This window comes from Arvicola amphibius, chromosome 7 (assembly GCF_903992535.2).
Source record: "Arvicola amphibius chromosome 7, mArvAmp1.2, whole genome shotgun sequence".
Classification (NCBI taxonomy): domain Eukaryota; kingdom Metazoa; phylum Chordata; class Mammalia; order Rodentia; family Cricetidae; genus Arvicola; species Arvicola amphibius.
The window spans coordinates 88,635,234-88,663,216 of record NC_052053.1 but is presented as its reverse complement, the minus strand read 5'-3'; the positions used below and the strand labels follow the sequence as shown (position 1 = coordinate 88,663,216).

At 40.0% G+C, this 27,983-nt stretch overlaps 1 protein-coding gene across 7 annotated transcripts in view; it reads right to left on the bottom strand.

Annotated features, from left to right (window-relative positions):
- Positions 1-27,983, bottom strand: part of Cep128 (centrosomal protein 128) — a 372,845-nt gene that overhangs the window by 285,697 nt on the left and 59,165 nt on the right. For all 7 annotated transcript variants that reach the window (XM_038336959.1, XM_038336962.1, XM_038336963.1 and 4 more), the window contains 2 exons: positions 3,273-3,359; positions 536-610 (listed from right to left, as the gene is read on the bottom strand). In XM_038336959.1, coding sequence (XP_038192887.1) covers positions 536-610; positions 3,273-3,359 — 162 coding nt within the window. The remainder of the gene's footprint in view (positions 1-535; positions 611-3,272; positions 3,360-27,983) is intronic.

The window sequence follows — 27,983 nt, the reverse complement described above, 5'->3', positions numbered from 1 at the left end:
CAAAAAACCAAAAAAAAAAAAAAATTATTCAACTTTAGACATCAGAAGCCCCCAACTCCTATTAGTCTAATGGGCCACAAAGCATTAGACCTGACAACTAAGCCTCATCTTTAAAAGGAGCCGGCTGCATCTTGACCACAAGAGCAAAGCAGTCATGTATTCAAAGGAACTTAAACAGTCAAAGGTCTATTCAATGTATTTTCTCCTTCCTCTTTATTCTCCAGTGCCTCCTTGAATAGAATTAAGCTCCTGGGAAATTTTATCTTACACATCCAGTGTGCTTGTACACTGTTCTACCGAGAGAGATAAGTAGAAAGTCAGAGCAGCAGTCAGCAAAATACATTGTCACAGCGGAAACCAGGGCTGGCTTTTCTGAGAGCTCGCCGATCTTCCAATCTGCATTCTGTGCTAACATCCATGCCCTAGGGGGAAAATTCTAGATCTAGATTTTTTTCCTTCTCACAAAGGCATTTGAGAGAGGAGACTCCATCCAGATTTAATAAAACAGCAGACTGTCTTAGTTTGATAGACTCACCTGATGCAAAAGTGTTTCTCTGCTGCCTTCAGATTGACTCAGCAGCCGGCGTGAGAACTCCAACTCCTGTTCCAGCTAGAGTATCAACAAGATAAAAACATGGAAAATGAGGAACAAAATAACTGTGCCCAATGAACAAAATATGCCCAATGGGCCACAGTTTAAGAAGAAAACAGCAAAATAGTTTCTAGGACATGCTCACAATGAGTGGGAACGGATGGGCATTTCAGCATGAACACACATTAAAATTATGTAAATTATCTAATAGAAAGGGGGTTGCATAAAGCCTGCTAGAGGTCGGGGCCCTAATCAGTTTCGTCTTGACTCTGATCCAACCCCCTATTCCCACCCCGAGCCTCAATTTATCTCTAAAATAATCATTTTTACCAGTCTCTTGACATCCCCATCCAGTTCTTAATAATTTTAATAAAACTATAAAACAATGCTTTCTTGGACAAGAATTGTCAACGTTTCTAAATTAGAACAAAAACTATAGAGAACGAATAATTCAGAGTATATATTTCTTATATCCCTAATACTCAAAATGTGTTCCTAAATTTTTTAAGCTTCTAAATTCAAAAGATATTTAAAATTTTATTAATAATATTGACACTAGACAAATACCCAAGGAAAATATCATCAGTTAGCTGAGCAAATATCCTAAAAGCTCAGACTATACCTACTTACTTCAAGGTGAAGAATGCAATAAAATGGAACGTGAATTGTTTTGGTGTTGTTCTTTTCCTTATGTGGAGCTTATGTGTGCTGTACTTGTTCACATTTTGAAACATAAGGAAATACCAACATTTTGTAATAAGGTGCTTTTAAGTAGTTAAATGTTTACTTTAAATAATCATTTCATTCAAACAAACCACCACCTTTTAACAACTGTATGAAAAATAAGCTAAGAAGAGCTATAGAATCACTGTGACTTGTACTACTGACAATTTCCTGGTTTGATATTCAAAGGCAATTACATAAAAAGTATTATCACTGACAGAAACAGAATGAAAGGTACAAGAGACCGCTCTATACATTTTGTTTGGAAACATCCTATGACTCTATAATCATTTCACAATGGACTGACCCTACTGCATGTATGTGTTTGTGTTTGTGCATGTGTGCACAAGTGTGTGTGTGTGTGTGTGTGTGTGTGTGTGTGTGTGTGGTCTAGAAAACGTGCATGCTAATATCAAAGGTTAGCATCCTATATCTACCCCAATCACTTACCGCCTTGCTTTCTGAGACAAGGCCTCTCACTGAACCTAGAGCTCTCCATTTGGCTAGACTGGCTGACCAGCAAGCCTGAAGGATCCTCCTGCCTCTGGATCTCTAGCACTGGGATTCTTGGGGTGCACCAACATGCTAAGCTTTTACTTGGATGCTACAGATATGAGTTTAGACCCTTGTGTTTATGTAGTAAACACTTTACTGACACACCTTTCCAATTACCAACGTAATTTTTTATCCATTTATGCAATAATACTTTGAAATTATACACATAGCTAATAATGTATATGTGTTACCATCAAACCCATGAAAATATTATTGTTCTCTTGAGTCTACAATGAAATAAAGAAGGAAAAAAAAATCACACTTCAGGGGAATTGACTTTGAGATCAAGCAAGCCCCTACTGGTCAGAAACCCATCCTAATGTCAACAGTCAACTCCCAAGGGACAAACCCAAGGGCTCACATACCCTGCCTTACATGGAGGCAGTGAGGAAGCAGGACTAAAGTCTACAGAGAATGGTTAGCATTCGGGAAGTAAAGGTAAAAAGGGGGTAATGAGATAACAGCAGGAACTTTCCTCCAAAGTTCCTTATTTTAAAACTACTTACTTGAAAACTGAAAGGCTATTTGGTCTCTGAATCACCTTTAAGAGCTAAGGTGCTGGACTCTGTGTATTCACAGGTGTGATATCAAAGGGCCTTACCAACCAATGAGAATGCAGAGTATGGTGGTCTGGGTGATAATGTACTCTGTAGGATCCTATATTTGAATACATAGTCACCAGGGTGTGGAACTGTTTGAAAGGATTAGAAGGATTAGGAGGTGTGACCCTGTTGGAAGAAGTGTGTTACTGGCGGTAGACTTTGAGGTTTCAAAACCTAAGTCACGCCCAGTGTCATTCACTCTGCCTACAGATCAGGATGTAGACCTCTCAACTACTGTGCCACACCTACCTGTATGCTGCCATGCTCCCTGCCATGATGATAATGGACTCTGAAATTGTAATGTAAGCCCCTAATAAAATGTTTTCTTTCCTAAGAGTTGTTTTGTTCATGGTGTCTCTTCACAGCACAAGATAGTGACTAAGACAGAGGATATTTTCAAATCTGAGCTGCTAACTACATGGATCTATTATAAAGAAAATATAGACATACAAAATGTCTAGCCTTCACACAGCAGGTCTTTTGTAACTAACCTTCAACAGTCAAGTTTTGCTTTGTTTTGTTTTGTTTTTTATTTTTTTTGTTTGTTTTTTGGGGTTTTTTTTAGTGTTCTCCAGCAAGGAAATAGAAAGTTTATCCAACTCTCAGAAAGGAGAGTAGTCAAAGGTGACATGGCAGCAAGTGACCTGTGTGTATTTTCAAGAGTGAAGGTAGAGCTATAAGCGACCTCACCTCACAGTATGTTCTACAAAATGATTTCAGGGATGCTTCTCACAATGCTCAACAAGTTTCAGTGAGTCCCAGCTACCATACTGATGGAGGGATGATTTTCAAGATCTTACCTGGCTCTTCTCAGTTTCAGATTGTAGCAGCTTCTTCCTCATTGCGTCCTCATTCTCATCTGCTTTAGCTTCTTGCTTCTTCAGTGCCTGGAGTGAAAGCAAATGACAACAGTGTATTATCCCAGAATATGCACACAGCTAAAAGCCTCTACTAAAATACACTGAGGAAGGACCCGGGAAAATATTGAGTTGCACAAAATCTACAAATAAATTCCCGCCTGTTCATTCACAGAAGCCCTAGCAACACTTCAGTGAAGATCAAATGCAAACAACTTCCTGATCTTTCGCATCATTTCCATTAGTTTCATCCTTTTCTCCATCTTTGGGATCTTACTACACAGAGAGGTTATACTATTAACCTTCGTCACGGAAACAAAGTTTACTGCACATCATATTGAAGGTTATCTTAGTGATCTGCAGTTGTGAAGAGACACTATGAGCAAGGCAATTCAAATAAAAGAAAGCACTGAACTAGGGCTCACTTCCAAAGTTTCAAAGGCTTAGTCCATTATCATAATGGCAGGGAGCATGGTGCTACAGATGGCACTGAAGATGTAGCTAAGAAATACATCCTGAAACATGGGCCTAAGGAGAAAGACAATAGGCCTGGATTGGGTTTTGAAAGTTGAAAGCCTACCCCACTGACACAGTTCCTCCAACAAGGCCACACCTCCTAATCTTCTTCTAATCCTTTTAGACAGTTCCACTCCCAGGTAACTAAGCATTTTTAAAAAAATACCTACTGGGACCATTCTTATTCAAACCATCAGTGAGGGTTACATAACCTTCTGGATTTACACATAACACCATAAAGTAGTCCCTAGTTTCTCGGGTTCTAAAAGTACACCATCCATTACAGAGAAACATTCCCCTTGCATCACCATTATGCAGACGACTTATACAAAACCTGCCAGACCATCCAAATTCTGCTAGAAAATAGACCCATTCTCATCTAGTTTCCCCTCCTTAAATGATAAAAGAAGCCTATAGAAAATTCTTTCAAAAATTAACCACAAAAATGTTCATCTGGATTTGTTTCTATGTCAAAAAGAAAATTAAACAAGTGGAAAGAACTTAAAACAGACTTTCATAATATCTAAATAGCATTCTGTTCAAATAAGAAAAAAATGACTATTTTAGCACTATATTTAACAAGGTATATGTAAAGGCCACACATACTGAGGAAACGCAAACTACCTAAAGCCTTTCCCAGCAAAGCAGCAGGAAATAAGTAAATATGGTAAAAATGAACTTTGATGTAAATACACTATCATAATCCATTTCATCAGCCTACATATCCAAATACATCTTAAATGTACTTCCTGTATGCCAACCACTGTTCTGGAAGCTAAGAGTGTACACGGGTGTAAAATGCACATGACCGCACAACTCATGCAATGAGCTCCCTTCATCAAGGCTTCTCCTCACACTAATTAGCCAAGTACCATCTACGCAAAAAGGCAGAGAAGCTTTATCAAATGAGTAGTAATTTTCTGTAATAATAAACAACTTCTATGGTGATCAATATATCTAGGAAATCTTCTTATATATGTTAAACACGCTACATATATTTAAAGACTATATTTAATCTTCATGATAATAATGTATGTTATAAATTCATTTTAGCATCAGAATATTGGGACATAAAGAACTAAATAATTGCCCAAGGACACTCTCCTAGATAGTGACAGAAAAATTAAGACTCAGCCAGCCTGCCATTTAACTACTGAATGGCACAGCCTTCTCCACTAGGTAACAATATCTACCTGACAGGGTTGTGGTGCAAACTAGCTGGTATTTATGAAGAGTATAAATTAATGCTTGGCATATAATAAATATGCAATAAAAACCAAAAATTATTATTTATCTATTGAGAATGAAGTATTACTATAATAATGCCTTTCAGATAGCTATCTAATTATTTGGTCTTTAATGTAGGGCAAATAGAATTAACAACAATATTTAATTCTGTATATATAATATATTCTGTTTTAGATGGTAGAATGTGTTTATAAATTTTTCATGAACAAAATCTCAAAAATATGAAAATTATTATTGGCAACCTTACCTTTTTCATGATTTCTTGGTCCTTTCCCCAATCTCTCTCTCCTTCCCCCCGTCTCTCTTTGTGTGTGTGTGTGTGTGTGTGTGTGTGTGTGTGTGTGTGTGTCTGTCTGTCTGTCTGTCTGTCTGTCTGTCTGTGTATGTGTCTCTGTAAGAAAGACATAAAAATGTAAAGGAAAGTGATATAAAGTTGTTGCAACATTTTTAAATACTTTTTACTTAAAAGTAAAACAATAATTTCATATCTATATACAATGTATTTTTATTATATCCCTCCCTTCCTATACACTTTTTTTCAACATCACTTCTAGAAAATTCTAATCTTATTCTACAACACCTTTGTTCTAATTTGGTCGAATCATTTGTCTTTTTGTTAATACTTCTTCACTGGCTTAAAAACATGATTGGTTTTTAATTGGATGTTTGCACAAAGGGGATGATTAGGAAAGCCTTCTTCAGGTAATTGACAAGTTTCATCCAACTATAAACAGCTTCCACTTCTAGATTCAAAGCCCTGATTAGGAACCGCTCCAAATGAGCCTGCAGTGAAGGCTGAGCCAGGCCAGGTGAGGTCATCTGAAGCCACAACATGAAAAGCACAAAGGGAATAAACTAACCTCCAAACAGACAAGACCATCCCAGACACAAGAACCATTCCCTTCCAAAGCTGAGTTCAAAGACAAACTAAGAAGATGCTGTAACTCTCAGGAGTGACCTTCCAGGGCTGCTCAGCACCCCTAGCCTCGGCTTGCAGAGGAAGCAGGAGTCACTGTCAGCTGCTGAGCTTCGCGAACCTCATGCTCTGAGTTTAATTTCCATAAAAACATAAACTCCCAAAATTCCCCAGTGAAGAAATTTTCCAGTTTACCATCTGGAATTTATCCATTTCTTTCCTTTCCCAGGATTCTCAAAAATTAAATTTGAAAAATTTTAACATTTAAGAAGAGAAAAACAAGAAAGATATGTTAACATTTCCCAAGTGCTTGCTTATTTTAGTGTTTGACCAAATACACTAAAAATACTTATATCCATAGATCTACAAACTTATTTAGATATATTTAAGGACATTTAAAATAATCATTTGAGATTTTATTTATTTCAAAGCAATTCTCATTTATTGGGAGGCTTATATTTCCAAAGAGTTAACAGAAAGCTGTCGCTGTATTAGAGAGAACTCTTCAGAAGACAAACCCTGTCTGCCGGTCCCATTGTATTTTTAAGACAGCACGTGGCATATAGTAGGTGGTAAAGCGTGCTATTGGCTGTATAAATAAACATTCCTTTATACTCTCTGACATCACTTTGCACTTGGTAGGTCCTGTACATACCAGAAGCCTTTCCAAGTTTCTCCCACCTTTGGTATATATATATATATATATATATATATATATATGTCTGTATCTCTGTCTAGGCATATGCAGTGACCAGAAGAGGGCATCAGATCTCACAGAGTATAGGCACTTTGCTCATAGATAGGGAGGGAAACCAGGAATGATAAACATGCAGAGTTGTTTCTCCAAAGAGAGAGATGTATAGCCTGTTTCCTACCTAGAAGGTAGTGTATGGCCAGGCCACACTGGCTCCCCTAGAACCCTGTCTTCAGCCTGTTTATCTCAGTCAATCTACAGTGCTGTCCTTCCCCAGACCTTATTATATACATTGTTTACCTTGAGCATGCTTCCTTGATCTATAGAACAGATCTTTGTGGAAGATGCCTCTTGTGCTTTACAAGAATTTCAGTGCAATCATGTCTTACATTTGTTGTACACATGGGATTAAGCTGATTATCACCAGGAAACCTTTTTCCAAATTGTGCTGTACATGCCTAAAATAAACTATCCAGTGCCAGACCTTCGAAGTTTAAACCAACAACAGCCACTCAGTCATGCTGAACTGAACTTCCTTCTGGCCTCTCATGAGTTCACCTTCTGCAGGACGTGTTGTTCACAGACATCCTCACAACCGAGCTGGAGGTGAATGTGAATGTGAGCCACATTACGTGAATTCTAGAAATCCAACATTGGACTTACTCACTGAACCATCTCTCCAGACCTTCCCCTCTCCTGTCATAATCACTGTATTCTCTCAAGCATCAAGTTACCCACCTTGAGAAACTTTTAACAATGTAGTGACGATGTAAACTATTTACTTTTGTATTTAAGAGGTGATATATCACCTTTTCTACTTGTGAGAAAAAAACAAAATGAACTCATTAATTGGTTTTAGTTTTCTATTTTGTTTTGGTTTTAAGACAGGGTCTCATTATGTAGCCCTGGCTGGTCCTGGAACTCATGGTAACTAGGCTGGCCTCAAACTCAGAGAGCGGCCAGGCTCTGCCTCCGGGGTGCTAGGAATAAAGGCGTGCACCACCATGCCAGGTCCTTAAGTGGTTTAAAATATTTTCCATTAAAATACTGTTAACTATACAGAAGAATTTCAAAGACAGCTCTAAATTTTTGCATATCCTTCAGAAAGTTTCCTTCTAAACTAATATATAATACTGTATTAGATTTACCAAAATTGAGATAATCACATCATAGTAGGCTTAAGGTTCTGTCTCCTCTAAACGTTCTAATTTTTGTTCCGACAACTGATCCACACTACCATACTGTACTCTGCTTACTTCTTTCCCTAGACTCAAGTAGCTGGTTAGTTTCTGGTTTTCCCTTGTTTATGATCTCAGCATTTCTTCAGAACACTTGTCAGGTATAATTTGGAAGGGGGTGGGGAGAAGAACAGATACTAAAGTTACAGCACCTTGTCACTACCTCACATTGAAGGGACAACTCATGACTCTGGAAAGGTTACCCTCAGATGAAAGATTTAGGTGATGTTCACCAAGTTTTGTTACAATAATTTCGTCTCCTCTCCATTCCACACTGTATCTGTTAAAAGTTAGTCTCTGGGGTCATTTGAATAAAAATAGTCCCCATAGGCCCATGGGGAATGGCACCATTAAGAGGTATGGCCTTGGTGTAGGTGTGATTTTGTTGGAATGGGCTTTGAGGTCTCAGATGCTCAAGCCTGACCCAGAGTGGCGTGCTCTCTTCCTGTTGCCTGCTGATACGATGCAGAACTCTCAGCTACCTCTCCAGCACTGTGTCTGCCTGAGCCCAGTCATAATGACAATAGACTAAAATCTTTGAACTATAAACCACTCCCAGTTAAATGCTTTCCTTTATAAGAGTGGCCATGGCCATACCATCTCTTCAGAGCAATAGAAACCCTAGGTAGGACAGTCTCCAACCACACCTATTTCCAAAGGGAAAATTAATCTCCACCACCAATAAGAAAATCTCCATCAAACATGTCTGTTTTCTGAGTTCTGCTAGGGCATTCCACCCACCCTGGGATTTACTATCTAGTCTCTTCCTTTATATCTCGTCAAGTATGAATGTTGGTCTCTCTGTGGCTGACCCCATCTGAGTTATGCAATCCGCCGCCATCTTAGTTGTTTACCCTGAGCATCTAGACTCACAAGAACTCCTAGCACCTCAGTTTCTCCACTTTATAAAGAAAGAATTTATCGCTAGTGGGCAATATGGAAAAGTCATCATGCTCGCACGAATGGACATTTACTCCACTTTACATGTCTCATGATTGATGTAAATGCTTATAATTCCAGCTGGTACTAGATAAAACTCAACAATACTAACTTTAATCAAGTTATAAATTTAAAACTATCTTTTTTATTCAAATTCCCATATGGATAGGTTGGGTTTTTTTACAAAATAACCTCCATTTCTCTCAAATATACAGGAACATAAAATAATCTTGTATTTCTCCTTCTTTATCCATTCTCCAGTTTCAGTGCTGGGTCACTTCTGCACACTTTTCAAAATCAATACAGTTTTCTGTTACAGTGTACCTACTGTCTAAAACTTTATATTTTAATATCTCTAATAGTCTAAGGACACATAAGACTTAGTCAATGGGATCCTGAAATTCTATTGTTTCAGTAAGAAGTTCAAATACGAAGCACTGAGGAATCATCAGAGCCAACCACTCTACTGCTCCATCAAGAAATGCCATCGCCACAGAAACAATTGACCTGAGCTAGTGGGAGCTCACTGACTCTGGACTGATAGCTGAGGAACCTGCATAGGACCAAACTGAATGTGGGGGACAGTTGTGTAGCTGGGGCAGTTTGTGGGGCCACTGGCAACGGACCCAGTATTTATCCCTAGTGTATAAACTGGCTTTTTGGAACCTACTCCCTATGGAAGGATACCTTGCTCTGCCTCCAGTGATGTGACAGACTCTGTTAACAAAGTGGGGTGGGGGCAGGTGAATGAGTGGGAGGAGGGGAGGGAGAGGGAACTGGGATTGGTATGTAAAATAAAAAAAAGACTGTTTGAAAAAATAAAATAAGTGTGGGGGAAAAGAGAAATGCAATCACATCCAAACATCATCACGGCTTCCACGGTAGCAGCACAAGGCAATTGACACATCAGCACAGGTGCAACGTTCAAGCCTGGAATATTAAAGCAATTTTTCTACTTTATGTAGCTTAGCCTAAAAACACAGGAAAATCTATACCATTTAGTCTTATTGAACAATTTCAACTTCTGAAAACAGGTTAACACTAAAAGAGAAACATTTTACAAATGAATAAATCAAAATTATGAGTCATTTCTTTAAGCATTAACCATGAGTGTTAACTCATCTACTTCCTCTAAGCCCACACCAGATTCTGTATCTATTTATCTGAGACCAGGCAACTCAGAATTACGTTAAAACACTTGGTAAAAAGCAGTTATAAAGAAGAGAAAACATTGCATGCCGATGAATATCTGCAACTGTGTTGTTCTGCCCTTTTAAGCTTGGTTTTCTTAGAGCGACTTAGTCATAAGCTGCAGCATGCCCTGCTCCAGAATTCACATTGTCTTTTAGAGTTTTAAGATCACAGGAATACCACAGAGCCTTAATAGAGGGCCCCTGGGGCACATCTAAATCTTTAATAACAACAGTTTTTCTTTTTTCCTTGAGTATTTTCATTAAAAGGAAGAACACACTGAATACTCAACTATTACACTCCTTTAGAGGCCGATGATTCTAAACACTTACTGCTATGTATTTACCAAGAATCTGGCCTTCCCTTTAGCGAGTGGAGAAAAAGGGGCAAAGAAAATGTGTGCAGAAACCCCTGCATCTTTCACAATAAACATATCTACCAAGTAGCTCTAATACATGACACATTCAAAGATGTGGAACAAATAGAAATTACAGGCTCCTTGAGTCTGCTGCAAACAGACCAGCAAATCTGGTTATAATAATACACTAGATCCTTAGGTAGAGATTGCATGCTAACGCCCCCATGGGCCGGGCCACTGAGATTCTCAGAGAAAGCCATGAACATCACTTGTCCTGAGTCATCCTCAGCAGTGCTACGATGCATAACTCGGGCCACAGGCAAGAACATGGAAATGATTCACTCATAAACCCACAAATCTAAAAACAAAAGAAAAAATGCTACACTCATTTCAAACATGAGTCAGAATCATCATATTGACCGGACAAACCGTCAGGACAAACTGTCAGGTCAAATTGTCAGGTCAAACTTTCCTTTCAATAACAATAAACATATGTCACTGATAAATAGAAAAGAGCTGCTTTTCCTTTATTTTATATTAAATTCTTCATGTAAGTATGAAATTAAAGTCAGAGAACAAATAGCTTAATCTTTCCAGAACATAATAGAATTATAACCCAAATTATACCACATGATACATAAATTTAAGTTAGAAGTTGACATTTATGTATATTATAAATGTCAACAACATCTTTGAGGACATTTTTTTAGCCAGGCCAAAAGAAATTCTATTAAGGAGAGAGAATTTATGAAACATTATGATAGAGACTGAATTTTTTTAAGAAGGAGACCTGGTGGCTGGCTCTGAAATTCTCTGAAGAAACCTAAATACAAGTCCAAAGCCCAGAACAAAGAGACTGAGGCACAGTGGATGAGAGGTCGTGCAGCACAGCAAGACACTCTTGCTGAGAACAAGTGCTCCTTGCTTAAATTAATGGAGATTTTAGTTCATCGAGTTCCACGAATTTCCAAACGCTGTTTTTTCCTAAATCCAGTCAGAGATTGCTTCCCATGAGAACTAGTCCAAATCATGGAAAATCTTAGCCTTTAAGTCCATCCAGTTGAAGATCCTCTGTGCCAACAAAAACCAATGCCCCAAAAAAACAGTTTCTTTCAAGACGAAAAACAATACAATCATATTCGACATCCCTAAACAAACAGTTTCTGACTCAAAATGAGCTAGGTGAGTTTTACTAAAATTGTTAAAAAGCAATTTATTTTATAGCCATGTCCAAAGAAAGAAAATTCTGCATTTAAAGCAAACACAACCCCTGCCTGCTAAGTTAAGAGGAACTGCCCGAGGGAAATTCCAAGGGATCCGGTGCACACCACAGGGACACCCTTGTCATCTGTGAGCCTTGAGGTAAAGGAGGAGTGCTTGAAGTCCTGAGAGTTGCTGGTGGTGGCACACGCCTTTACCCTTAGCACCCGGGAGGCAGAGACAGGCGGGTCTCTGTGAGTTGGAAGCTAGCCTGGTCTACCAGTGAGTTCCAGGACTGTTTACCCGTGGGCCTGCCTGATGTGAGAGGCAAGGACGTAAGTGATAAGGCACAGTGTTCCTGGCTTTTAATAATCACGGCTGATGCTAGCACATGTGGTCAAGTGGAAGCTGTTGGAAGAAAGGTATCATCTGACAGTAATTATAATTCTTAGCCTGAAAGATATCTAAGACTTTCAAACACAGTCCCAAGTTTTTTCTAGGCACAGGTCTCGGTGGCATCTGTTTATCTTTTCTCTCATGGTGAGGGGCTTACTGTGCTGGGGAACCGAGAACCCTCAGGGAAATACAGTAGTAGAATACAGCAGAACTTATTCTCACCCACTTTCTCTAGGGAAACTTAGACACCTCTCAGCCCTAAGCGGAATGTATTAGTGAAGTTGGTCACTGTTTGGGACACCTGGAGCCAATGAGGCCCAAAGGTCATGGGTTCAAACACTAGACGTGCCAGTTTACTTTGCTGTGCCCCACAGCCATAACCTTTACCCCTAAACCTTAGCCAAAGGCCACATGGAAGACGAGGCCAGAGATCTGGGGAGTCAGCAGAACTCCACTACCATGAATATGAAAATAATTCAGCACTGAAAACCCTGCTGACCAGAGGCGGGACTTCTGCCTGCAAATGTTTCTAAATTTGCCAATCTAAAAAATACAAATAAATAAATAAATAAAACGCTTGATTACTGCTTAAGAAGTTGGTGTGCCGAAATGTCATGTAAGTCTTTTAATGTCTTTAATTCAAAAACAACAGTGGTAATAAGCATTATTCCCTGAAAGGCCACTGCTTTTACTGGAACAGATTGTATTTTTATGCAATCTTTTACTTAATAAAAAAACTTGCAAGGAGAGTTAAATGTGAGCCTATAAGTGGACTTTCCAGGATTTCCTTAGAATCAAAAGGCAAAAGGCTCTTAGCAAAGGGTCTGTTTTCATCTGGGTAGTTTCCTCTCAACAAAAAACCGGTGGTTTTCTTAGAAACCCGGAGCAATGTGGTACTTGGACTCTGGGCAGGACCGCTGAGCCAGAGCTGTTGACAAACAGATCAGAGATGATTGTGGAAATTTAGATTAAAACTTCTCAAAGTTTATCTGCCTTTGAGCAGAGAAGCCTGTAAACATACAACGTCTTTCATTGTTCAGAGTTAGAGAATGTTATTTTATTCCTTTCGGCTTGGGGATTTTTGGTTTTTACTACTTTCTAATAAAAATAAAAGAGAACCAAGTGGATGAATAAAGCTATCTGTAGCAGAGTGATTTCTGTTTGCACAATATTATGCACTCAGTAGTTGCCCAATAAATATTAATTGATAATGATGGGAAAGGATTTTATAAACAGATGGCCTAGCAAAAATTCACTGAAAGATGTAGTCAGAAACATTGCCCCTCTTTAAGAAAAGCATAATACAGAGATTTCACAAATCCTGCTTACACAGAAAATCACAGGCTATGATCAGGCAGTTGTTCAGTCAACAAGGGCAAAAGACATTTTCATCATCACAAAGTCAGCAACACTGAACACTTATCCGCATATGATTCTGCACAAAGGGACACAGACTCCTGCTAGCCTTATTTAATTTAATTTATAATGAAAAGGGAGGCAGGAGGGAATAGGAGCCGCAAAAACCACATGATTTAACCAATACAATGAGATCTAGTAATACGTGGTAAGAGCACAAAGTATTTCAGCCCTGAACCAAACTCACAGTAGCAGTAAGAGTGAGCATCCATAACGTTAACTTCCAACACTTGCACACAAAACCAGGGGGACATTACCAGAATACCTACACATATGCTGAAAGAAAAAGGTCGCTTAAAATAAAGAGCGAGGCCAGAATAAAGAGAATTGAAATGCTTCAAAATCCTAAAGATATGAATAATCAGAAGAGTGATCAGATCCTATAAAACAGTAATTCCTAACAGAGTAGGAAGGAGGAAACTATAAGAAAACTAATCCACCTTAGAAGAATTTCTAAACACACACATACACACACACATATGCATTCTTTCCAAGCTACTTAAAAAGTATAAACTAATATAGTCTATAGAATTGTAGAGAAAGGCAGTTGAAATGAGGAAGCAGGGGGAGCAGAAAGTGCACTGCAAGCATTTAATAACTAATTTAATTTTTTTTAAAAAGTGAAAGGTTAGCTGGCAGTGGTGGCGCACGCCTTTAATCCTAACACCTGGGAGGCAGGCAGGCAGATCTCTGAGTTTAAGGCCAGCCCGGTCTACAGAGTGAGTTCCAGGAAATCCAGGGTTACACAGAGAAACCCTGTCTCCGAAACAAAACAAAACAAAACAAAACAAAAAACTGGAAGCCAAGAAGACTGGACATAAGTGTGGCTTACATATAAAAAGAGGTGATGTGTATTTGGGACAGCTTACACTATACACCATCTCACCAAAGTGCAATGCCCTTTCTAAGTAATCCAAAAGTTAACAGCGGTAACAGGGAGCACACTGCTGCTTCTATGCCACACAACAGGTTCTAACTTCAACTTGTGTCTCATCATTTTTAAATACCAGGTCTGTATCAGTGGAACACTTTAATATAGGCAGCATTTCCTGGGGCTTGAGTGCCTTTAAAGACTATCTATGATGTTTCTGAACCGCTAAGTTTCCCCGGATGGAAATAAAATCCCATTACAAAGTTGATTCCAGAGTTTTCAAATCATTTCCAGTTTTGTTCCCAAAAACTCTGGGGGAACTGTTTTATACTGAAAAAAAAAATTTCAGAATTGTTTTAGTGTTATCAGACATAATCAAAATCCAAGAAAACAGTCTACAGGTTGAACAAAGAGATGGGACACAAAGAGGGAAATCAAGAAAAACCTAAGAAAGAAGCCTACAAAACATATCTTGGACCTGCATCTTACAAGCTGTGCATAGGGTGTTCAAACCCCTTTGCAAAACAAACCCCATAATAGTTGATCACTATTTTCCATCCATTTCCTTCTCATCAGCGTACAGACACTGATGACTCTCATGTCCCTTTCAAAGACCACTATTTGCTTCCTCTTTGTCAAGAAAAATAATAATAAAATCCATACGTAACAAACACAGATGAGCAAGAAAAACAATTATTAACATGATATAAAATGATAAGAGAGAGAAGTGGTGTAAACCAAAAGCATGTCAGTCAGAGTTTAAATACTTCAGCCATGGATGTGAAAGAGTGCTCGACATGTTAGCAAGTAAGCAGAGAGGCAAAAATCACTCTCATAAAAACATTTCCCTACTGACTAGAAAACACCAAGCCTCAGCAAAACTATGGCCTCTCAAGCACAAACTTGCCCATGAAGGGCCTAAAAGGGTAACATTCCCCACCCCAGCGTCCTCCGAGTCCATGCATATCTGGAAGTATTGCCTTACAGTAACTCTGAAGAGTCCCCAAAAGCAAGACAGACTCTTAGGTAATCTGAAACCCACGGCTGCCAGCACGGTACCGGACACACAGCACACAGCAGGGCTGGCCAGATGAACATCTTCCTAGGCAGTGTTCCGAGGAGACAGGCTACAGCACCATTCTTTCTGTCATTCATTCAGCAAACACCCAGCATGGGCTTACTAGTTCTCTGTTACAGAGCCACAAGCTATGAAGGGCTCACCTTCAAGGGCTATGTCCTGGTTAGGGGACAGACAGATAACCGATAATGGAAAAGATATTGCTAAAGAAAAAAGAATAAATATAACAAACTCAGAAGGGAAGGAGGGCCTCTTTCTTTGATAGTTAATAAAGGTTTTCTGAACTAGAGTTCTAAAGACCAGGAGGGCACATGGCATGCAGCTGTTTCAGAAATCAACCTGCCTGTGAAAACAGGAAGCACAAATGTCCAAATGCAGGAAGTACAGAGCATGCCCACAGAATGGCAAGAAGGCCAGTATAACAGAGATGCATTTGTATTTCCTATGAGTACATGGGTCATAGTGTGTGCTTGGACAACAGAGAACAACTTACAATATCTATTCTCTGATTCCACCATGTGGGTTCAGGGGATCAAGCTCAGGTAATCCCCCTGTGCACCAAGCTCCTGTACCACTAAGCCATTTTGATGGCCCAAGGTCACTGTAACTGGCCTACGGTTAACAAGAGCAAGAACGACAGAAAACTGCAGTGAGAAGGAATCTGAGACGAGGTCCCAGGGGCTATTAGTAGAAGACTTTTAGATTTGCTCGAACTGTGACAATAGAAGAATGTGACATTAATTGAACGTCAGGCAGGTGACACAGAAATGAGACCTGAGGTCAAGGGCTACTCTGCTTGCATACGCAGAAGACGGCAGCAGAGATAGCAGTCCGCAGGAATTGCAAGCACATAAAGTGCCAATTTTCACAAGTATTTTTAAATCTGACTTGACGAGGTGTGAAGAATGAGGGAAAGGCAGGCGGCAAAGACAACAGAAAAACAGAGTTCTCAACACTTAAATGTACAATTATTTGTCATCATGATGATTATCCATCATTTTTAGAAGATGCATGATCTATTTCTTCGGATGAAAAACATAAGCGGATAAGACCTAACCCTTCTGGAAGTTTTTGGGTCACAGAGGCAAAAACAGGGAAGGAGGCTGCAGGCCTCAGTCTGTCTCACTGGCTGCAGCTGAGAGAGGTCACATCAGTATGGCGTGACCCTATCCGAGCAGACTGCGGCCAGGGAAACATGGAGAAAGCTCGTTCTCAGGTCCCAGCCCTAAGCCTACGCTCTTCCTGCCATCCTAGGTAGTCGATTGAACCAAGAACCTTACTGCTCTGAACACAGCTCAAAAACTTCCCCACAAAAAGACAACTGAGTTCTAGAAATAAGCTGCTCCTCCCCTCTTGTGCAATAATTAGCACCTGTTTTAGTATACAAAAAAAAAAGAATTCAGGAATGTAAATAATATGAATTCAATGCAGTAAGCAATAAACCACGCCTGCTTATCAAGAAAAATCAAGATTAGCTTAAGGAAAACTTAACAGTATTAATTACTCCAGTGGAGGTGGGCAGACAACAGGGGCAAGGGGCCACTGAGAGAAAGAAATAGCATCAAACAAAGGCTCGAGGGAAAGGAAACTCTAGAAAATAAGTGTTTTTAAGATCCGTACTCAGAAACAGGAAAAGTGGAAAGAAATAAGGACTATATAAATTAATTCTCACATAACAACAGCCTCTGCTTTTCTGTTTCTAACCAGATCTCTTCCTAGAGAAAGGGGAGGAAGGAGGAAAAAAGTGGGAGGAAAGCCCGGATGCAGAGCATAAAAGAAGCAGTAACAAGCCAGCTCGAGCCACACGTAGCAGGTGTCCATATGCACAAACGAGGTGTCTCTTAATTCTTCGACAATGTGAAACAATATAGCTTAAACTTTAAATTTAAAAAGGCAAATAGTTATATTGCTTTTAGTTGCGAGACTTATGTCAAGGACAGCTTCCAGAAACACTAAGAGCTGGGATATAAATTCTGTAGAGAATCCATCTTAAACAGACACAGGACTTGAAGAAACAATGCGTACCAGTTAATCACTGATGGTTCAATACTGACGCCTAGTGGTCAAAAAACACAATAATTCTTTCACAAGCAGTTATCCTACGGTTTTTATCAAATTTGAAACACTGAATGCAAATCACATGAAAATTTTTAATTGAAACATTCGGGGGAAAAAAACACTAAAGAAAAGAACTGCACCCAGAGTTCCTTAAGTTTATATTTGGAAGCCCAGCATGCTGGGCACAGACTTAACAATCCCAGCACTTAGGAGCTTAAGGCAAATTCCAGATCAACCTCACTACTGTTTTCTGTGCATTTATTTGGACAATGTTCCAATGTGGAAGCCACTCAGGATCTGTTGTGGAACTATAAAAGAGACAATTCTGTGTCTTATTATCTACAATCTCAGAACCAAATGCTCTTCCAGAAATAGTATGTCCAAGAGGTCTTACTCTTAGACTCCATATAACTGGGGTAGCTCCATTCGAAACTTTTAACACTTAAATACTAAATTGGCACATGATTCTTGGGACAGCATGGGGCTTCAGACAGTGTCTTTAAGTTTTCAACCTAATGTCAGGCCTGTTAGGTGAAAATGTCTTCATATAATATTAAATTGTGTTTAAGTGTGCTTGTAGGGTCCCAGTTCTGCCACTGGGCCATCTCGTACTAAAGCTCCATGAGCAGAGCTCACCTTTGGTTTTCTGGAAAAGCCTTTACGTGGAGACCATCTTCCCCAAACATGTTAGGGGCAGCAAGGATTTTACATCCAAAACTGCCACTTGTCTGATCAGGGGCTGTTGGCAGCATCACAGCGTACTTCACTGCTGACCCAGCACTGCGAGTCCCAGGACAGGGGTGGACAGGAGCAACCTGGTCCCTGCAAAGAAGATGACATGCTAGGGAAGAAGACATAGGGCCGCAGAAGAAAGAAAACAGCAATTACGGGTTGTGTTAGTGCTGTAGAAATTTATACGCCATGATAAGCAACAGTGTGACACTGGAGGGCCGTGTGAGACAGAGAGAGGAAGGGTAGAAAGTCCTATCTGGTGGCAGCAATAAAGTTATGTTAAGCTGAACTGGAATAAAAAATGTTCCAATAAAACAGAAGAAAGCACCCTGGTTGAGACAGCTTTGCAGAGTGACGTATGTAAGTAGGTGTGCTTACATTTTTAGAATAAGCTGGCGAGATGGCTCAGTCAGTTAAGCGCTCACACAAGCATAGGACATAAATTCAGTCTCTACCACACTCAGAAGAAGGCTGAGCTCAGCAGTACATGCCTGAAACTAGAGGGGAGGCACCAACACAAGGATTCCTGGAGCTTGCTAACTGATCAGTGTCCTGAACAGGTAAGCTCTGAATTCTGAAAGAAATCCTATCTCAAAACCTGAGGTGAACAGTGACTGATGACACCTGAGGTTGACCTCTGCCCTCCACATACATACACATGTGCCAGCATACCTATCTGCACGCACACACGCACACACACACAATGTGCGCACACACACGCAAGTATACATATAAAATGTACAGTATCCATCAAAAGTGGACACATAATTTAAATCTGAAAAGTCAATACAAAGTATAAAACAATCCAATAGAAAACAATAACAGAAGAAAAACAGGGTAGATGGCAATATTTTCAAAATATTAATAAGGCTAAACTTACCTAATGAGGTTGCTTTGTTTAAGTCTAGTAATAAGGTACTTATGAAGAAAATGAGCAGATGGACTAACTAGAGGGAAAATTACATACACAAATACAGAAACCTTGACAGTGCTAGTATAAAACTCACTATGGGTCAAGCATGGTGACCCCCACTTACCTAGTGCTCACTCATGAGGCATAAGAACTAGGAGGCAGATCTCTGTGAACTCTACATAGCAAGTTCCAGACCAGCCAGGGCTATACCGTGAGACCCTACCTAAAAACAAAACAATGATGATGATGATGATGATGATGACGATGACAATGATAATGATAATAATAATAATAATAATAATAATACAACCCATCACTATGCAAGTTCTTAAAAAACAACTGACCAGGAGAGTAAAATACTCAAGAAACCAGAAAGAATTAGAAAAACCAAAACTGACAAAAATCACAGGGAGAAACTGAACCTGATATACTGAACAGAAATACCAAAGACTAGAAAAAAACTGACAAATGAGACTTACAGAATCTACTTAAGTATCTACATCCCCTATAGGATGGAGAAAACAAGATATTCCAGGACAAAAAACAGATTTAAACAATACGTAGCCACAAACCCAGCCTTGCAGAAAGTAATAGAAGGAAAATCACAAACCAAGGAGTCCAACAAGGCCCACAATAACTCAGGCATCTAGCGACCCATCACCAGCACAACTAGAAGAAGGGAAACACACAAACTCTACTACAAAAAAAAGTCCGGAGTTAACAACCACTGGTCATTAATATCACTTAATATCAATGGAATCAATTCACCTATAAAAAGGCACAGGCTAAGAAATTGGCTACAAAAACAGGATCCAACATTCTACTGTTTACAAGAAACACACCTCAGCCACAAAGACAGACACCTACTCAGAGTAAAGGGTTGGGAAAAGGTTTATCAAGCAAATGGACCTAAGAAACAACCCGGTGTGGCCATATTAATTTCTAACAAAGTTGACTTCAAACTAAAATCAATCAGAAGAGATTGAAAGGGTCATTTTATACTCATAACAGGAAAAATTCTTCAGAATGAAGTCTCAATCCTGAATATATATGCCCCTAATATAAAAGTACCCACTTATGTAAAAGAAACAATACTAGCTGGGCGGTGGTGGCGCACGCCTTTAATCCCAGCACTCGGGAGGCAGAGGCAGGCAGATCTCTGTGAGTTCGAGACCAGCCTGGTCTACGAGAGCTAGCTCCAGGACAGGCTCTAAAGCTGCAGAGAAACCCTGTCTCGAAAAACCAAAAAAAAAAAAAAAAAAGAAAAAGAAACAATACTAGAACTCAAGGCAGCCATCAAACCACACATATTAATAGTAGGAGACTTCAACACTCCTCTCTCACCAATGGACAGGTCAATCAGACAGAAACCTAACAGAGATTTAAAAGACTTAATGGAGGTAATGAACCAAATGGACTTAACAGACATCTATAGAACTTTCCACCCAAATAAAAAAGAATATACCTTCTTCTCAGCGGCTCATGGAACCTTTTCGAAAATTGACCACATACTCGGTAACAAAGCAAACTTCCACAGTTACAAAAAAAATATTAGTAACCACTTGTGTCCTGTCAGATCACCATGGATGAAAATTAGAATTTAACAACAATGCTACCCCCAGAAAGCCCACAAACTCATGGAAACTGAACAGTCAACTACTGAACCACACCTGGGTCAAGGAAGAAATAAAGAAAGAAATTAAAGTCTTTCTTGAATTTAATGAAAACAAAGACACAACATACTCAAACCTATGGGACACAATGAAAGCACTGCTAAGAGGAAAGTTCATAGCACTAAGTGCCCACTTAAAGAAAACGGAGAAAGCACTCATTGGTGACTTAACAGCACACCTGAAAGCTCTGGAAAAAAAAGAAGCAGATTCACCTAGGAGGAGTAGAAGACTAGAAATAATCAAACTGAGGGCAGAAATCAACAAAATGGAAACACAGAAAACAATCCAAAGAATCACTGAAACAAAAAGCTGGTTCTTGGAGAAAATCAACAAGATTGACAAACCCCTAGCCAAACTAATCAAACGGCAGAGAGAGAACACGCAAATTATAAGATCCGAAATGATAAGGGGGAAATAACCACAGACACAGAGGAAATTCAGAGAATCATTAGATCTTACTACAAAAGCCTGTATGCCACAAAATTGGAAAATGTAAAAGAAATGGACAGTTTTTTAGATAAGTACCATATACCAAAGTTAAACCAGGACCAGGTGAACATTCTAAATAGTCCTGTTAGTCGTGAAGAATTAGAAACTGTGATCAAAACTCTCCCTACCAAAAAGAGCCCAGGACCAGATGGTTTCAATGCAGAATTCTACCAGAACCCCCAAGAAGACCTAATACCTATACTCCTTAAGGTATTTCATAATATAGAAACACAAGAGTCACTGCCAAATTCCTTCTATGAAGCTACAGTTACCCTGATACCTAAACCACACAAAGACTCAACCAAGAAAGAAAATTATAGGCCAATCTCATTCATGAACATTGACGCAAAAATTCTCAATAAAATACTGGCAAACCGAATCCAAGAACACATTAGAAAAATTATCCACTACGATCAAGTAGGCTTCATCCCAGAGATGCAGGGCTGGTTCAACATATGAAAATCTATCAACGTAATCCATCATATAAATAAACTGAAGGAAAAAAACCATATCATCATCTCATTAGATGCTGAAAAAGCATTTGACAAAATTCGACACCCCTTTATGATAAAGGTCTTGGAGAGAATAGGGATACAAGGGTCATTCCTAAATATAATAAAGGCTATTTACAGCAAGCCAACAGCTAACATCAAACTAAACGGAGAGAAACTCAAGGCTATCCCACTAAATTCAGGAACACGACAAGGCTGTCCACTCTCTCCTTATCTCTTCAATATAGTGCTTGAAGTCCTAGCAATAGCAATAAGACAACATAAGGGGATCAAGGGGATTCGAATTGGAAAGGAAGAAGTTAAACTTTCGTTATTTGCAGATGATATGATAGTATATATAAGCGACCCCAAAAACTCCACCAAAGAACTCTTACAGCTGATAAACGCCTTCAGTTACGTGGCAGGATACAAGATCAACTCCAAAAAATCAGTTGCCCTCCTATACACAAAGGATAAGGAATCAGAGAGGGAAATCAGAGAAGTATCACCTTTCACAATAGCCACAAATAGCATAAAATATCTTGGGGTAACTCTAACCAAGGAAGTGAAGGATTTATTTGACAAGAATTTTAAATCTTTGAAGAAAGAAATTGAAGAAGATACCAGAAAATGGAAGGATCTCCCTTGCTCTTGGATTGGGAGGATCAACATAGTAAAAATGGCAATTCTACCAAAAGCAATCGATAGATTCAATGCAATCCCCATCAAGGTCCCAACAAAATTCTTCACAGATCTTGAGAGGACAATAATCAACTTTATATGGAAAAACAAGAAACCCAGGAGAGCCAAAACAATCTTTTTTTTCTTTTTTTTTTTTTGGTTTTTCGAGACAGGGTTTCTCTGCAGCTCTTTTAGAGCCTGTCCTGGAACTAGCTCTTGTAGACCAGGCTGGCCTCGAACTCACAGAGATCCGCCTGCCTCTGCCTCCCGAGTGCTGGGATTAAAGGCGTGCGCCACCACCGCCCGGCTTAGCCAAAACAATCTTATACAATAAAGGAACTTCTGGAGGCATTACCATCCCTGACTTCAAACTCTATTACAGAGCTACAGTATTGAAAACAGCTTGGTATTGGCATAAAACCAGAGAAGTTGACCAATGGAATCGAATAGAAGACCCGGATCTTAACCCACAAATCTATGAACACCTGATTTTTGATAAAGGAGCCAAAAGTGCACAATGGAAGAAAGAGGGCATCTTCAACAAATGGTGCTGGCATAACTGGATGTCAACCTGTAGAAGAATGAAAGTAGATCCATATCTATCACCATGCACAAATGGATTAAAGACCTCAATATTAATTGGAACACACTGAGCCTGATAGCGGAGAAAGTGGGAAGTACTCTACAACATATGGGTACAGGAGACCGTTTCCTACGTATAACCCCAGCAGCACAGACATTAAGGGCAACATTGAATAAATGGGACCTCCTGAAGCTGAGCAGCTTCTGTAAAGCAAAGGACACTATCACTAAGACACAAAGGCAGCCTACTGACTGGGAAAAGATCTTCACCAACCCTGCAACTGACAAAGGTCTGATCTCTAAAATATATAAGGAACTCAAGAGACTAGACTTTAAAATGCTAATTAACCCATCTAAAAAATGGGGCTCTGAACTGAACAGAGAATTCTCAAGAGAAGAAGTTCAAATAGCCAAAAGACACTTAAGGTCATGCTCAACCTCCTTAGCTATCAGGGAAATGCAAATCAAAACAACTCTGAGATACCATCTTACACCTGTCAGATTGGCTAAAATCAAAAACACCAATGATAGCCTTTGCTGGAGAGGTTGTGGGGTAAGGGGTACACTCATGCATTGCTGGTGGGAATGCACACTTGTGCAACCACTTTGGAAAACAGTGTGGCGGTTTCTCAGGAAATTCGGGATCAACCTACCCCAGGACCCAGCAATTCCACTCTTGGGAATTTACCCAAGAGATGCCCAATCATACTACAAAAGTATTTGTTCAACTATGTTCATAGCAGCATTATTTGTAATAGCCAGAACCTGGAAACAACCTAGATGCCCTTCAGTGGAAGAATGGATGAAAAAACTGTGGAATATATTCATATTAGAATACTACTCAGCGATAAAAAACAATGACATCTTGAATTTTGCAGGCAAAAGGATGGATATAGAAAACACTATTCTAAGTGAGGTAACCCAGACCCAAAAAGATGAACATGGGATGTACTCACTCATAATTGGTTTCTAGCCATAATTAAAGGACATCGAGCCTATAATTCGTGATCCTTGAGAAGACAATAAGAAGATGAACCCAAATAAAAACATACAGTTATCCTCCTGGATGTTGGAAGTAGATAAGATTGCTGGGCATAAACTGGGAACTTGGGGGTGGGGTGGGATGGGGGCAAGGGGAGAAGGGGAGAGAAAAGCGTGAAGGGGAGGATGGGGAGAGCTTGGGGGAATGGGATGCTTGGGATATAGGAAGGGTGGACATGGGAGCAGGGAAGCATATATCTTAATTAAGGGAGCCATCTGAGGGTTGTCAAGAGACTTGACTCTAGAGGGGTTCCCAGGTGTCCAGGGAGATGCCCCCAGCTAGTTCCTTGGGCAGCTGAGGAGAGAGAGCTGAAAAAGGCCAGATCCTATAACCATACTCATGAATATCTTGCATATCACCATAGAACCTTCACCTGGCGATGGATGGAGATAGAGACAGAGCCCCACATTGGAGCACCGGACTGAGCTCCCAAGGTCCTGATGAGGAGCAGAAGGAGGGAGAACATGAGAAAGAAAGTCAGAACTGTGAGGGACGCTTTCACCCACTGAGACGGCAGGACAGAACTAACAGGAGACCACCAAGTCCAGTTGGAATGGGACTGATGGAACATCCAACCAAACCGGACTCTCTGAAAGTGGCTGATGGTGGAGGCTGACCGAGAAGCCAAGGACAATGGCAATGGGCTTGGTCTCTACGACAAGGACGGGCTCTGTGTGAGCCTTGTCAGTTTGGTTGCTCACCTTCCTGGACATGGAGGGAGTTGGGAGGACCTTGGACTCAACATAGTGTAGGGAACCCTGATGGCTCTTTGGCCTGGAGAGGGAGGGAGTGGGGGTATGGGTGGAGGGGAGGGGAGGGAAGGGGGAGGAGGAGGGGAGGAGATGGAAATTTTTAATAAAAAAAAAAGAAAAGTCAGAGAGCAGATGCTAAAACAATAGACAAAGTTGCTCAAAAAGAAAACTACTATATATATGTATATATATATATATATATATATATATATTACTAGCAGAGTACATGAAAAATAGAAAGGCATATCTAATAATAATAAGGACTATCACTGCTTTAGAGATCAATATGCTCTGTAAGCCAAGTATGCGACTATCAAAACAACAGCAGAAACAAATGACTTTATGTTCGAGTTCTAACCCTGTCTCGAAAAACCAAAAAAAAAAAAAAAAAAAAAAAAACATTAAAGAAATGGATCTCTCTCTTAAACAAATTAAACCAGGAACAGTAAAGATGAAATATATGCAAACTTACTTTCTAAGATCAGTGTAACTTGCTTCCTTTCTATTTTTAACTGAAAATACATTTTTTCATATATTTTGATTATGAGACAAAGAACCTCCAAAAACTAAGTTTGTTTTGTGTTGGCCATCTACTGCTGGGCACAGAGCCTGCCATGAAGTGTGGTTTACATACCCAGTAACACTCCATTGCACAAAACTAATTTATCTTCTGCAAGTGGTTATCAATTAGTTTCTACATTAGAGTCTTAGTTAGGGTTTCTATTGCTGTGAAGAGACACCATGACCACAGCAGCTCTTACAAAGGAAAACATTTCATTGGGAGGCTTACAGTTCAGAGGGTTAGTCCATTATCATCATGGTGGGACATGACATCATGCCAGCAGACATGGTGCTGGAGAAGGAGCTGAGAATTCTACATCTTGATCCAAAGGCAACAGGAAATGAACTGAGATACTGGGCATAGCTTGAGCATATATGAGTCATCAAAGTCTGCCTCCACAGTGACACACTTCCTCCAACAAAGCCTTACCCACTCCAAAGAGCCACATTTCTGAATAGTGCCACTCCCTATGAGCTGATGGGGGCAATTACATTCAAACTACCACAGTTAGGGATGGGGGCTTATGTCCACTTCCCCTCTCAGCTCTGGGACCCCATTTAGGTTTCACCTGTGCAGGCCCTGTGCAAACTGTTATAATATCTTTGAGTTCATATGTTGATCAGCCCTGTTGTGTCTACAAAGTCTGGTTTTCTTGGTGTCCTCCATCCCTTTTGGCTCTTACAATCTTTCTACATCCTCTTTTGCAGAGTTCTCTGAACCCTGAGGGGATTTGTTGAAGAGATACCTTGTAGGACTCAGTGTTCCAAGGTCTCTACTCTCTGCACACTGTCCAGCTGTGGCCCTCTGTATTTGTTCCCATCTATTGCAGGAGGCAGCTTCTCTGATGATGGCTAAGGAAGATACTGATCTATGAGTATAGCGGTTGTCATTAGGAGTAATTTTTTTTTTTTGCTACGTTCCTTTAGTGGAACAGTATGGTTTTCCCTATATCAGTGACCTATCTAGTCTCAGGTTCATGACCCCCTGAGCAGTGTTGGGTATGAGTTCCATCTCATGGCATGGACCTCAAAGACAATCAGATATTCGTTGGTTATTACCAAACAAGCTTTGAACCACTATTGCACCAGCATATCTGGCAGGCAGGTCACCACTGTAGATGGAAGGTTTTGTAGCTGGGTTGGTATTTGCTTCTCTTCAGAGTTCAGAGTACACCCCAGTATTATGAACACTAGTTAGTAGGGGTGGAAGGCTCTAGGTAAGCACCAGCTCAACTTCTCAGAGTACAATGAGTTGTACAGGAGTGTCTTCAGCAACAGGGCCTTACCATCAGTTTGTGGACAACAATCCCCTGGATTGTTTGAGGGTTTCGATGAGGCCCCTGTGGCCAACAACTCATTGATGTTACCTATTCTCAGCTACGGGTATTTCATTTGGTGATGAGAGATGTCTAGTTGGGGCTCCATCTCTCCAAATCTTTATTTGGTGTTTTCATTTAGATTTCTTTCATATATGTATATATTTAGTTTGCCATGTAACCCCTCAAATGGTCCTTAGTTTTAGCTGGTCCGTTCCCTTGTCACTCCCCCTCCCCATCTGATCCTCCTTTCCGGTCCATCACCCACACCCCAACTTGTCCATTCATAACTCTCTATTTCCTCTTCCTAAGGGATCCAAACCTCCCTTAGTCACTTGCTGTCTGCCTAACCTCTGGGGATGTACAGACTGTAGCCTGTTATCGAAGACATTACACCCATATAAGCAAACACTGGGTTCCCTCACTCAGGATGATTCATTTTTCTAGCTCCATCTACTTACCTGAGTAACATTCCATTGTATAAAGGCACATTTTCTTTACCCATTCATTCACTGACGGACATCCAGTCTATTTTAAATTTCTGGCTATTATGAATAGAAAAGTCATGAACAAGGCTAAGCAGTGTCTCTGTGGTAGAAGGAAACATCCTTCCAGTATATGTGCAAGAGTGATATAGCTAGATCTTGAAGTAAATCTATCCCCAACTTCCTGAGGAACTGCCGCTGATATGCATAGTGATTGTACAACTTTACACTAGCACCAGCAATGATAAGTGTTCCCCTTATGCCACATCCTGGCCAGCATGTGATGGCATTTGTTTTATTGATCTTGGCCAGTCTGACTGGTGTAAGAGGAAATCTCAAGGTAATTTTGATTTCCATTTTCCTGCTGACTAACAATACTGAACATTTATTTGTTTCTCAGCCATTTGAGTTTTCTCTTTTGAGAATTCTCTATTTAGAGCTGTGCCCCATTTTTAACTGGGTTGTTTGCTTTCTTGATGTCCATTTTTTTAGTTTGACATATTATCCCGCTGTACAGTGTGTAGTTGGTAAAAAATCTTTTTCTATTCTGTAGCCTGCTGCTTTGTCTGAATCATGCTGTCATTGCTATGCAGAAGCTTTTCAGTCTCGTGAGGTCCCAATTATTGATTGTTGATCTTAGTGAGTATGCTAACAAGTGTTCTGTTCAGAAAGCTTTTTCCTGTGCCAATGAGTTCAAGTCTATGTCCCACTTTCTCTTCTGTCAGGTTCAGCGGCCTAGCCTTCTGCTGAGGTCCTTGATCTACCTGAGGTTGAGTTCTGTGCAGGGTGGAAAGTATGGGTAGAACCTTTCATCTTAA